This window comes from Sesamum indicum, linkage group LG14, assembly GCF_000512975.1.
Source record: "Sesamum indicum cultivar Zhongzhi No. 13 linkage group LG14, S_indicum_v1.0, whole genome shotgun sequence".
NCBI classification, from domain to species: domain Eukaryota; kingdom Viridiplantae; phylum Streptophyta; class Magnoliopsida; order Lamiales; family Pedaliaceae; genus Sesamum; species Sesamum indicum.
The window spans coordinates 2,951,065-2,963,130 of record NC_026158.1 but is presented as its reverse complement, the minus strand read 5'-3'; the positions used below and the strand labels follow the sequence as shown (position 1 = coordinate 2,963,130).

The following is a 12,066-nucleotide window of genomic DNA, read 5'->3' as shown; positions in this document are numbered from 1 at the left end:
CACTTTCTTTTTAAATGCAAAATTTATACAAACACATTCTAAAAAATATTACACTAACACCCTTTAAGAGGTGCAGTTGTAATTTTATAAAATATAGAGGATATTTATATAAATTAATCTAATTTTGGGAGGTGTAAATGTAATTTAGCAAAAATTGTAATCTTATCCAAAACCCCAACAGCTAAAACCACAAAATCCACATACCAAAGGGTATAACGTACAACGCATAAGCAGAGACGTACAGCTCTCAATTGTGTTCTTTTTTCCTTTTTTTTTGGGATAATTTACTGCTCTTATATTCCCATTTCCGATTTGTTTGTACTTTGTAGTTGTATTTTCTCTCTCTAAAATCCCAACCTTTCTTTCTCTCTCTACTTTGTGTCGGTGTCAGATCTCGGCATCCCTCCCTCCCTCTCTCTCTCTCTCCCCCTCCCTCAAACCCCACACCAACAGCTAAAGGGTTCCTTAAGATCCACACATTCACACTCTCGCATGCAAAAGGCGTAGAATTGCGTATAAATAACTGCGCAAGACAGGAAATTTGTAAATTTTGTGGGGTTCAGGAGGGTTATTGATTGTTGGTTTTGTTGGTGTATGATTGCTGGTGAGGGAGAAGAAGAGGAGGAGGAGCGTTTATATGAAGGATATATTTCTGTGTGTTTTCAGTAGTAATTCAAGGCAGGACTGTTCCTTCGCCATCCGAAGCAGGGGTAGATGGGGGAAATGTGGCTGAATTTTGTGTTGAACTTTTCATGAGAATCTTGGGAAAGATATCTTTCATTGTTGTACTTTGATTCTTTGCGTTTGAGGACTGCTGAAAAAATTCTGTTTTGTGGGGGATATTTTGAATTTCTTTGGAAATGCAGACGGATCACCGAAAGAAAGTGAGTTGCTTTTCTTTTCCGCATGTTTACTCTCGAGATTTTATGATTTTGTTTTCCATAGCGGATTCAAATTTCATAGAAATACTGGAAATAGGACTGAAAATGGATTTTGGGTTCTTGGGGTTTTGTGTTTCATGTGCATATGTGTTGAAGAGTTGTTCTTGAGATTTGTCTGTTCTTTATTTTTCCTTTTCTTATTAAATTCCATATTCCTGTTTTAGTGGTGCAAAGAGAAACACAAATGTGCAAGTTATGAATCGTGTGGTGCATTAGTTGGCTAATTAATTGTTTGACGACTGATTGAATTTATAGTTTTAGGCTGGTGATGGCGAGATGATGAATAGGAATTTTATTGTTTCAGATTGTTATGTGTTACATTACATGCCCTGCCGGATTTTTCCAAAGAGACAAATAAATGAACACTTTCGGCTGTGATACTCCTGTTTTTGGTTTCCAAGATACTTTGTGTTATGTTAACTCTTTCATCATCTCTAATTAATAGCTTAAATTAACTACGTCTATTTTTCCTTTCTTTTCTAGTACTGATTGTTTGCACAAAGTTGGAGTTATCTTTTCCTCTTTCTCTTCCTTTTTCATATTCGCCAGTTAAAATTTCAACTATTGCTAGTAGATGGCGGACAGCATCTTTTCGTTTTATATGCCATATTAGATTATTCATAGGGAGTTTGTATTGGATTAATCTTATGAAGAATTGTCAGTTGCAGGCCATCTCCTGTTTGAAGATTTGGTAATAATGGCTTGATATGAATATTCTTGCACTCGTACTGCTAAATATCCTTTTTACAAGGGAAAAATTATTCTGCTTGATGAAAGTTTTTCTTCCTTCAAGGAACAACATGTATACGTAGTATTGAAAAAATGGAGGAGAAAGAAATAATCTTTTAGATCCATTGACACTGTTATATGCTTGCTTGTCTATCATATTTGGTAGTTACAATTTTCTTTAGAAAGAAACTTCAGATTGATCTTTCATGATGTCCCCTTGACAAGGCCAATACGTGTAACAGAATATTTTTAATTGTGTAAGCATCAAAATTGTATCCACTTGACTTTTACATGTTTTCACTTGTGGAGAAAGTGAACTAAATTCTCTCTCATATTGGGGCCAAAGCCAATCTTTTCCTCTGGTTGCACACTTGTTTTCCCTTGCTTTATATTGAAATTCATGATTTGCGGTGTCTTTTCTTTTTTGGAAATTGAATTCTATTCAACAAAAGAAGTGTTGTCCTGTTCTTCTGTCACTCACTATGCTCTCTTATTTTCTGAATTCTTTTATTAATGGTTGTTTTGTCTTTGCAACATATTATTTTACTTCTTTCTGCATGCATATATTAGTAATAGAAGTAGTCAAATTTTGACAGCACATTATGTTCATTTTTATATACATTATTATGTTCGAACTACAATTTTATTAATTGATTGGTATATTATGTGATTCATTTCGTCACTGAATTAATTATTTCTTATTCTATGAAACAGAGTTCCACAGAAATGGAATTTTTTTCTGAGTATGGTGATGCAAGCAGGTATAAGATCCAGGAGGTCATAGGAAAAGGAAGCTATGGTGTTGTTTGTTCAGCGATTGACACCCATACTGGTGAAAAAGTGGCAATAAAGAAAATACATGATGTTTTTGAACACATTTCAGACGCTGCTCGAATTCTTCGAGAAGTAAAGCTTCTCAGACTTCTGCGACACCCGGATATTGTTGAAATCAAACACATTATGCTTCCTCCTTCAAGGAGAGAATTCAAAGATATCTTTGTTGTTTTTGAGCTAATGGAATCAGATCTTCATCAAGTCATTAAGGCTAATGATGATTTGACACGGGAACATTATCAATTTTTCCTTTACCAATTGCTTCGAGCCCTTAAATATATTCACACCGGTAACCTTCCTGCTACCCTTCTTTGCTTTTGCATGTTTCTCTTATTAGAGTCCCCACCCAGATATAGTAGAAAAATAAGAAATATGAGTCTGATTCTTCAATCTGGTCACCACTAGGAATTTATGTATGACTATACACTCCTCCAATGACTGGAATGTGAGCCTAAGTTATGATCTACAGTGTTGACGATTGTCAAGATGGCTGCCATTATGTCACGGTTAATGTCTTTGCTGTTCTTGTGTCTTGTTTTTGCCTTGTCATTCAGTCGGTGTATTTAATTGTGAATTTGTGAAGTTATCTGATGACTAAGAATTTGGCTGCAGCAAATGTTTATCATCGGGATTTGAAACCAAAAAATATTCTGGCAAATGCAAATTGTAAACTCAAAATCTGTGATTTTGGATTGGCTAGAGTGGCATTCAGTGACACACCTACAACAATATTTTGGACGGTATGGACATAAGAATTTCGGACATTTATTATTTAGTTTGTTTGATTCTTTTTGCTCGTTTATGAGAGCTTTACACGTTATGGAATAAAATATAGGATTATGTTGCTACAAGATGGTACAGGGCTCCAGAATTGTGCGGCTCATTTTTCTCAAAGGTATAAATTTGCATCTCATCAGCCATGAAAAGTGTGTACTCAGTTATATTTGTAATTAGATTGCAACTATCAGGTACCCTTCCTTCTAAAATATTACGATTTTGTTCCTCTAGCTTTAGATCGATCTGTTTCAATGGTGTTATTATTATATTTTTACCTTATCTATTATTCAACATTACAATTCCTTGTCATTCAAAGGCTTCAAGGCACACAATGGGCTGCGCCTGCAGGTAGTGTCCATAGCCGGTCCTAGGGGTGGTCCTGGGCCTTTAAATGGCCTCCATGGGTCCATTTTAAACCCACAACCACCCATGGACTGGCCCAATCCAGGCCCGGACGAAACCTTGTTGGGCCTGATTATTCTTATATTTATTTTATTTTGTGGAATTGAGGTATTCTTTTGAACAATTACATAAATTTATGATTGTCTTATGAAATCGATAAATAATAAATTAATCAAACCAAAAATTGTAATAAAAAAATTATAACTAGAAAAAACTAGCGAAAACTACATCATGAATTTAAATAATAATTTGACTAACAAGGTTACAATAATAAACCTAGATGATAATAAGCCCAAAAAATACATAAAATAAACTTTGAATAAAAATAAAGAAAGAGTATTAATGTTAGTGTATTAAAACCTAAGAAATAAAACAATAAAGATAAAAATTTTAGAGTTTCAAAAATATAAATAACCTATTAGTATAGTCAACTTGTTTGAATATATTTGAATATAAATAAAACCTGTGCTCATGTACTTATACTTCTTGGTCTGATCGCCTATTTTCAGTATACTCCAGCAATTGATATATGGAGTATTGGCTGCATTTTTGCCGAGGTTTTGACTGGGAAGCCACTTTTTCCTGGAAAGAATGTTGTTCACCAGCTGGATATGATAACTGATCTTCTTGGAACTCCATCAATGGATACAATTTCTCGAGTAACAATTTCTTCATCAATTCATATTTATGGTATTTGCAGATCTTTAAGGTTTGCTTACATGCACCAACCTGCTCTTGGTATTCTATTTCTTGTATTCTTTGTTTAGGTTCGAAATGAGAAGGCTAGAAGATATCTTACAAGCATGAGAAAGAAGCAGCCGGTTCCTTTTTCTCATAAATTTCCAAATGCTGATCCCTTGGCCCTTCGGCTCTTGGAGAGGCTGCTTGCTTTTGATCCAAAGGACCGTCCTACAGCTGAAGAGGTTTAACAAGTCTTGAGTTTCTTAAAACTTATTTTCAATTGGAAGTCTTTTGGATGTTTAGGAGACCCATTTGATTGAATTCGATGTCCTTTACACGCAGCATTTCCCTTATCTACTAATACCAGTATATTTGAATATGTCTTGTATATTGGTTTGGGATTTTATAATATCCTTGTTTCTAAGTTTGTTCAATCGTTTTCTTCCTTTTGTGCATTTTTCAGGCACTGGCTGATCCTTACTTTAAGGGATTGGCCAAAGTTGAGAGAGAACCATCCTGCCAGCCAATTTCAAAAATGGAATTTGAATTTGAGAGGCGAAGAGTCACAAAGGAGGATATCCGAGAATTAATATTCCGTGAGATATTAGAGTACCATCCTCAGCTGCTGAAGGATTACATTAATGGAATTGAGAGAACCAACTTCCTATATCCAAGGTGATAATTGCTTATCATGATACCTTCCTTATCCCCTTTTTATTGTTGATCGAAATTGTTCCTTCCCCTATCACTGTATATATTGCTGATCTTGCAAAATATATCCCTTGTTTAGTGCTGTAGATCAATTCAAAAAGCAGTTTGCTCATTTGGAAGAAAATACTGGTAAGAGTGGACCAGTGATTCCTCTTGAAAGAAAGCACGTTTCCCTTCCTAGGTATTGAAAGCAAAACTCAGCACTTTCATTCTGTCATCCTTGTTTTTTGGTTCTTTCTTTTTGCTTTTTGCCTTTTGTTCTGTTTGGGGTGTTTGTGTTTTGTTTTCCTTTTATGTTTTTGTTTTACTAATTTTGTCTTGTGAATAAAACTGAGCCATGTATCTTAGCCTAGTAAGATTTGGTATTGGGCTGTGCTCCTATTAGTATTACGTAGTTACTCTAAACCACTAGTTTTTAGTAATGGGGATTTCTCCAGTTTTGCTGGTCCATCAATGATCAATGAACTTGATGTCTCATGTTGTTGTCAAACTTCAACTGAAATATTATATAGTTGGTATTATCATCCTGTGTTCTATAGTCTATTTGTAGTTCATCTCCTTGTTTCTTGGCCTCATAGTCATTCGTGCACCACTTTTGACTCATACTGCCAAATGCTGGAGCTTTTTATCTCATGGAAGAGTACCGTGATTTTGGTTATGGACATCTATAATTTATGTGCAAATGATGTGAAGATGCTTTGTACTAATTTTACTAGAAGAAAACAGAGGAGTTCATGTTGAACTATAATTGAATAATTTAAATGTGGTATAAGAAATATGGTGTTAATTTATTAGTAAATTCCATTTTAGATGATTATAGAAATTTATATGAGTTATTGTGTGGACATGTCATGGTTGGGAGATTGGACATTGAAGCTCTCTTTGGTTCAATGGAAGCAATGTGAAAGTGGAAGGGGTAGGGCCTATGGTATTTTCTTTACATAAGGATGTATGATACTTTTTTCCTCAAGTTGTTGGTATGATTGAAATGAAAGAATAACAAAAATTTGAACTACTTTCCTTTGTTGGAATCAATTAAAATGAAGTGAGATGGCAAGATTAAGTTTTATAGTTTTACCAATTAAACATTATTTAATGTTTGTGCCATACAATTAATAAATTAGTATTAAATGATTTAAAATTACTCATAATTAACTCAAGTATTATTAGCTTGGAAGCTCTTTAACAATAGCAAGCAAAAGGCAAGAATAAAAATAAAATTTTTATTTTCTTTGCCAGGGATGAGAGCATGAAGAAGATTAATGTATAGATGCTATTTAAGCAGAGAAGGGATATATGAAAGCGGGAAGATAATTAAAATGAAAGAATTGTGAAGAAATTGTGTTTATGGGGAATATGGTAAAAGACAATCCAGAAAAGGGTTTTTTTCCGAGTCTTTTAGTTCTATATTTTCACTTTTTTGTTTAATTTTTGATTGAAATGGAATTCGAATCCAAAGGGGTTTAATCTAAATCTTGTTTTATCTCCTCTCCACTTATTTTTCCAAAAACTAAATATAGAACTTTTTCATTATATTGACTTTTCTTCCCAACCAAACTCACTCCAAGGAAGGAACTAACACCGAGTTTGGTGATTGTCGTAGAGTTTCTTCACTTTTAAATATATGGTAGCAATTGTAAAACCGACTTTGTTGATTGTCGAAGATGTATTAAAACCAGCATCAATTGTAATCCTTAGCTCATGCCCTGAAACTCATACATGTTGGAAAAGGGATGTCCAAGTGGAGTAACTTATAATCAGATGTCTAGAAGTTGCTCCAGGTTTGTTACTTTTATTTGCTGTTCCTTCTGAAAGGAGTTATTATAAAAAAACAAATAAAATCTTGGAAATTGTTTGGTTTGGTCTACTCTTGTTTTCAAATGTGTAGATGGTGTACATGTTACTCAATCCACCAAAATAGAACCACGTAATTTACTATTTTCACCATGTCCAATTCTTTCCTCATGCAGTGTTGAAAGCTGTTATTAATGAAAATTCAATTCTAGTTGCTATCGTCTTATTTCATTGCTCCCTTCTGTGGTTTGCATATGTTGTGCTCATTATCAGATTACTGGACACCATCTGCTTTCTGTTATTATTCGATTGCATCATTTGTTACTGATCATGCTTGATTTTTCGTATGCATGCCTCTGGGTTTATTTTGCATTACATCCACACTTGTTATTGTGCAGGTCTACTACCATTGTATATTCAAATCCAGTACCTCAAAAAGATCAGACTGCTATTTCAAATGCCAAAGATCGGCAGAATCTTGAACAATCATGCAGCCGAAACTCAAGAGATTTCATTGGGCTTCACAATAGTTTAGCACGAACCTTGCAACCACCACACAGGATCCCCCAAGGTACTTGACAAATTTTAACCCCTTATCATGCTTTTCTCTTATGCGTGAATTATTATGTGTTTCCCTAGCATTTTTCCACTTATTCATATTTTTACTTTTGATGCTCAGCCAAACCAGGAAAAGTAGTTGGCCCAGTTTTGCCATCTGAGAACGGAAATGCATATGATTCTAGAACCCTAGTCAGAAACACTCTCCCCCCCCAGATCATTCCCTCGGCTTACTGTTACCATAGGAGCAGCACAGGAAAGCAAGAGAGATCAGTAGGTGATGCCCCGCGAGAGTTCACTTCTCATACAAAACAAATACCAAACTGTAGCATGGCTGCCAAATTAGCCCCCGATATAGCAATAAATATAGATAGCAACCCATTTTACATTACTCGAGCTGCAGTCACAAAACTTGACCATGTTGATGATGGGGTTACCATCGATACAAATCTTCTACAAGCAAAATCTCAATATAGCACTGCAGTAGCAGCCACAAGTATGGTTGCACAACAAAAGGTAGGTAGCATCCAGTACGGTATGGCGAGGATGTATTAGTTGCAGGGTTTAATATGAGGGAGGAAATGGACCACTTATTGCAGAATTCAACATATTGCAACAGTTGGCTGTTTCCATGGTGGTGGTGTACAGAACAGGAAACATTAGGGGCGGCGGTTTGACTTGCGGCGGAATCGTTTTGTGAATTGTTCTTTTCCCATGATAAATAATATGACAATTTTACAGGGTCACATTTCTTTCTTGGTGTATATGTAATATTCATGTGAATACACACACCAATGTTGGATGTTTTCGGGTAATATTTTTAAATGGACTTTGAAAAAAATCTCATTCTTGGAAGTCCATTTGTACAAGTGGATTTTATTTCTTTTTTTGGAGCGGTAATAACACGATCGTATCAATATCTTGATATACTGAACAATACATTAATTCAATCAATGCATCAATATAACTAAGAACAACAGATAAATTATAATAATTACATAAAGTGAATCAAAAGTTCATACATTTGATGGGATTTAAATTCATGATTTGATATATTTGATGAAATTTGAATTCATAATTTGAATTTGTTTACGAGACTTTATACTTAACGAATGTATAATTTGCTTATAACGCGCAAAATCTCAAATGAAATGTGGAACTTGATTTTGTGCCAAATATTTGTTTCTCATCAACACCAAAAATTTGCAAAAGAGTCTTGTAATTTTTTATCATTTTACAATTTTAGTCCTTTTCATGCTGGATTTTATAAAAATTGTCGGAATAAATCATTAGTCTTTTATTATACTGTTTAATATTACAACGATCGAATGAACAATCAAGATAATTGGATTGCACCTTGGATGGACAACTATAAAACCAACTGCTGGAGATTGGGTGTAAAACCTTTTAAGTTAATCGGACTTGGATTGAATTGTTTTAACTAAAGCGAACTAGATCCGTCTAAAACTCTAGCCCATAACTGCTTTGATTAGTTTAATTATTTTTTTATTATAGAAAAAGAAAATAATAAAAAATATATTTAAAATAAAATATATTATATCACATCCTCGACTTGTCCAATTTTTTTTTTTTTTTTTCTGTAAAAAAATAACATAGCCGCGACTCCCGATTACGAGAGTCATGATTGGGAGTCTATGGACTCCCCATGATTATTGAAGGGAGTCGTTAATTTTAATAATTAATTTTTATTTATTATAATTAATTATTAATTATAACTTTAATGAACTATAGTTTTAATAAATTTATAATTTATATAATATTAAAAAATTATACTAATTGTAATTGTTAAAAGTGACCGTTCATCCCATATATGCGTCGATATCGTTATCATCATGTTGATAATGATGATAACGAACAAAATGAACTAATACAAAATATGTATGAGGAAATAAGATTTCCAAGTACTATCACTTTTAATAATATTAAAAAGTATACTTTTTTTTTATATTATATAAATTATAAATTTATTAAAAATATAATTGATTAAATTTATAATTTATTAATTAATTAATTATAATAAATAAAAATTAATTATTAAAATTCAAAAAATTAACAGTAATAATGTGAGTCTCAATTATGACTCCAATAATTGGGAGTCATTGACCTAGTTTGCGACTCTGTGTTATTTTTTTTAAAAACAAATTGGGCAAGTCGCGGATGTGCATATTAATATTATATATTTATTTTAAATATATTTTTATTGTTTTCATTTTTTTTTATAATAAAAAATAATTAAATCCGATTTGATTTGAAAGAGGTATTAGGGAGTCCTACAAAGACACAATCTCACACCTCTTTCTCTCTAATTTGGCTCTCCATCTTCTCACTATAGCCATCCCTCTCCCCTCGTATCAAGCTTCTTCTTCATTCTCTAACCTCTCTCACGAGGCGCCTATCGCAAAGCGCAACGTGTGGCTAGTAGTCCGCTGACTACGTCCGTCAATCTTCACACACCTCTGCTCGGCACTAACGCAGCGCGCCGAAATATATCAGAGTCGGGAGGAACAAATTACAAAATCGTAAATTACACACGCGAATTCAGAAAATCAGATTACATTGAACTGAAAGTGCGTATACAATGATCAACGATACTAAGAACTAAAGTGAGTTGAATACACTAATCTAATAGTATAGTGTGATTGAATTTATTCTTTTATAGAATTTCATTTTCTCTAGCAAGAAACTTTATTAATATTCGGGGTGGTGTGGATATCTTTAGAAGAATTTTATTTTAAAACTTAAGTGAATAGAATTCGAAGATTGGTAGAACGCTTGAAGTCGTTTCAAGAAAAGACAACTAAGGTAATAATCCGGTTTAAATATTGCACCTTTTTCGTTTTTGTCCATATGCCTACACATTGTCTTTAATCTCAGCATTTTATATTACACTGAATGCCCAAGAATATCAAAGGGTTCACCCCTTTGATCCGGCCTCAGTTTGCATTTTAATTTTGTGTTTCTCACTTCGGCTATGTTTTCGAGCTGATGCACTTTCTCTCGGTTGTATCAGAGCCAAGTTTGATATTTAGACCATGAATCTAACATGTAATTATGTATTTGACATGTTTTATGTGTTTTAATGAATTCTTGAAAGCATGATTTTTGACTTTTCAGTTGTATGGTTATATGTTTGATAATGCATATTTATGTTTGCTAATTAATTTGGACATTATTATTTTTGAAAAATTGAATTTTCACAAAATTATGTGTTAAATATTTTAGTTTTTAATGCAAAATATGAAAATAAATAAATAAGCGCACGCAGCGCTCAGGTAGGGGCTCTGCTTGCCGACAGTGCCCGAACGGCTAGGCAGTTTCTATTGTTTTTTTTTTCAAAAATTGAATTTTTTTTTTTATTTTTTTTGCATATTTTTTTTGAAATAAGTTAATTTTAGACTATTTTAATTTTAGTTAAATTATATTTTTAATTATTTGTACATTGGATGTACGGGTCTAGTTTTTATTTTAATTGTATTTTTACACATATTTTTTGTGTATAATTATATTTTATTTTATAATATTGGATATCATTGGAATAATGCATGGTATGTATTATTTGCTGGAACAAGATTATATCTAGTATAATTGTGTTTAAACTTTTATAGGATAAACAACGAGGATGATCACATACCCCATAACCCATGTGTATTGTTTAATTTCTATTATGCGTGCCTTTTTCTTTTATTCTCTCTTATAGTTTTTAGCCTTGAAATAATGAGGCTTGCTTTCTCCCTATCTATGTACTCCTCTCAACATATGCTTGGGGTTTTTAATTTTATATTGTATTGAGTGTAAATAGATTGTGAGGTTTTTATTTTTTAAAAATAAAATATAAACAAGGAGAAGAAGGATTATGGAGGTTCAATTGACGATCCACGGAGATCCATTGAGAAGAGGTCCGTTAGATGAAGCCCACTATAGAGAGTCTAAGAAGAATGAAGAGGCATTATAAAGCCCATTAGAATGATAATGGGTTATTAACTTGTAATAGAATAGGCAACCTTAGATTGGTCATAGATCCACCTCGGACTCAATAGGTCGCTAAGATTGGGCTTTTGACCATCCAATAGGGGTGTGCTAGACTTTTAATTTTTGCGTGTGATGATATTTATATGCATGCAACATATTAACTGATGATGTCTCGTTCAAAACTAAATATGAACTTTCACTTGGATGATCAAAGTAAATATTAGGTTCAAAATGGAATTAACAAATGGTTTATGAAATTCCAAGCCTTCAATTCATAGCAATGTAGTGAGGAAGTTGCTTTCACCAAAATCTGATTTCACGAGTTGTGGCACATTTGAAATGAAAGAAAATTGTTGTATTGTTAAGAACAAAGGATTGAGCTCATATTTTTCGGTCTCACAAGTCATGGGGGGTGACAGTTGAGATACGATTTGGTTGATGGATCCGACATACTACTAAGTAATATGATTTGCTTGGAATCCAAATAATTTATTGGATGATAATGGTAATGATTACCCTCCACAAAGCTTTTTTTGTGTGAATGGTAAAAGCCAGACATGAAGAATTGCAGTGGACCCTAGGCCTACCTGAAAATAATTTTTCAAAACACCCACTTGAGAGTGCTGGGCTTTCATAGAAATATTTAGAG

The 12,066-nt window shown here is 33.3% G+C and overlaps 1 protein-coding gene across 1 annotated transcript; it reads left to right on the top strand.

The window, feature by feature from the left end:
- LOC105176847 (mitogen-activated protein kinase 20-like) lies at positions 327 to 8,296 on the top strand. Its single transcript, XM_011099780.2, has 10 exons — positions 327 to 884; positions 2,385 to 2,793; positions 3,117 to 3,244; positions 3,340 to 3,399; positions 4,193 to 4,342; positions 4,451 to 4,606; positions 4,828 to 5,039; positions 5,155 to 5,256; positions 7,268 to 7,440; positions 7,549 to 8,296. Exons 1-10 carry the CDS (start codon positions 861 to 863, stop codon positions 7,980 to 7,982), a joined length of 1,848 nt encoding a protein of 615 aa, XP_011098082.1. The 5' UTR covers positions 327 to 860; the 3' UTR covers positions 7,983 to 8,296.

Excerpts from the sequence above, each read along its gene's own strand:
- LOC105176847 (XM_011099780.2), top strand. The coding sequence starts at position 861 with ATGCAGACGGATCACCGAAAGAAA. Across the intron at positions 885-2,384 it reads AGACGGATCACCGAAAGAAA|AGTTCCACAGAAATGGAATT; the intron begins GTGAGTTGCTTT and ends TCTATGAAACAG. Across the intron at positions 4,343-4,450 it reads CAATGGATACAATTTCTCGA|GTTCGAAATGAGAAGGCTAG; the intron begins GTAACAATTTCT and ends TTCTTTGTTTAG.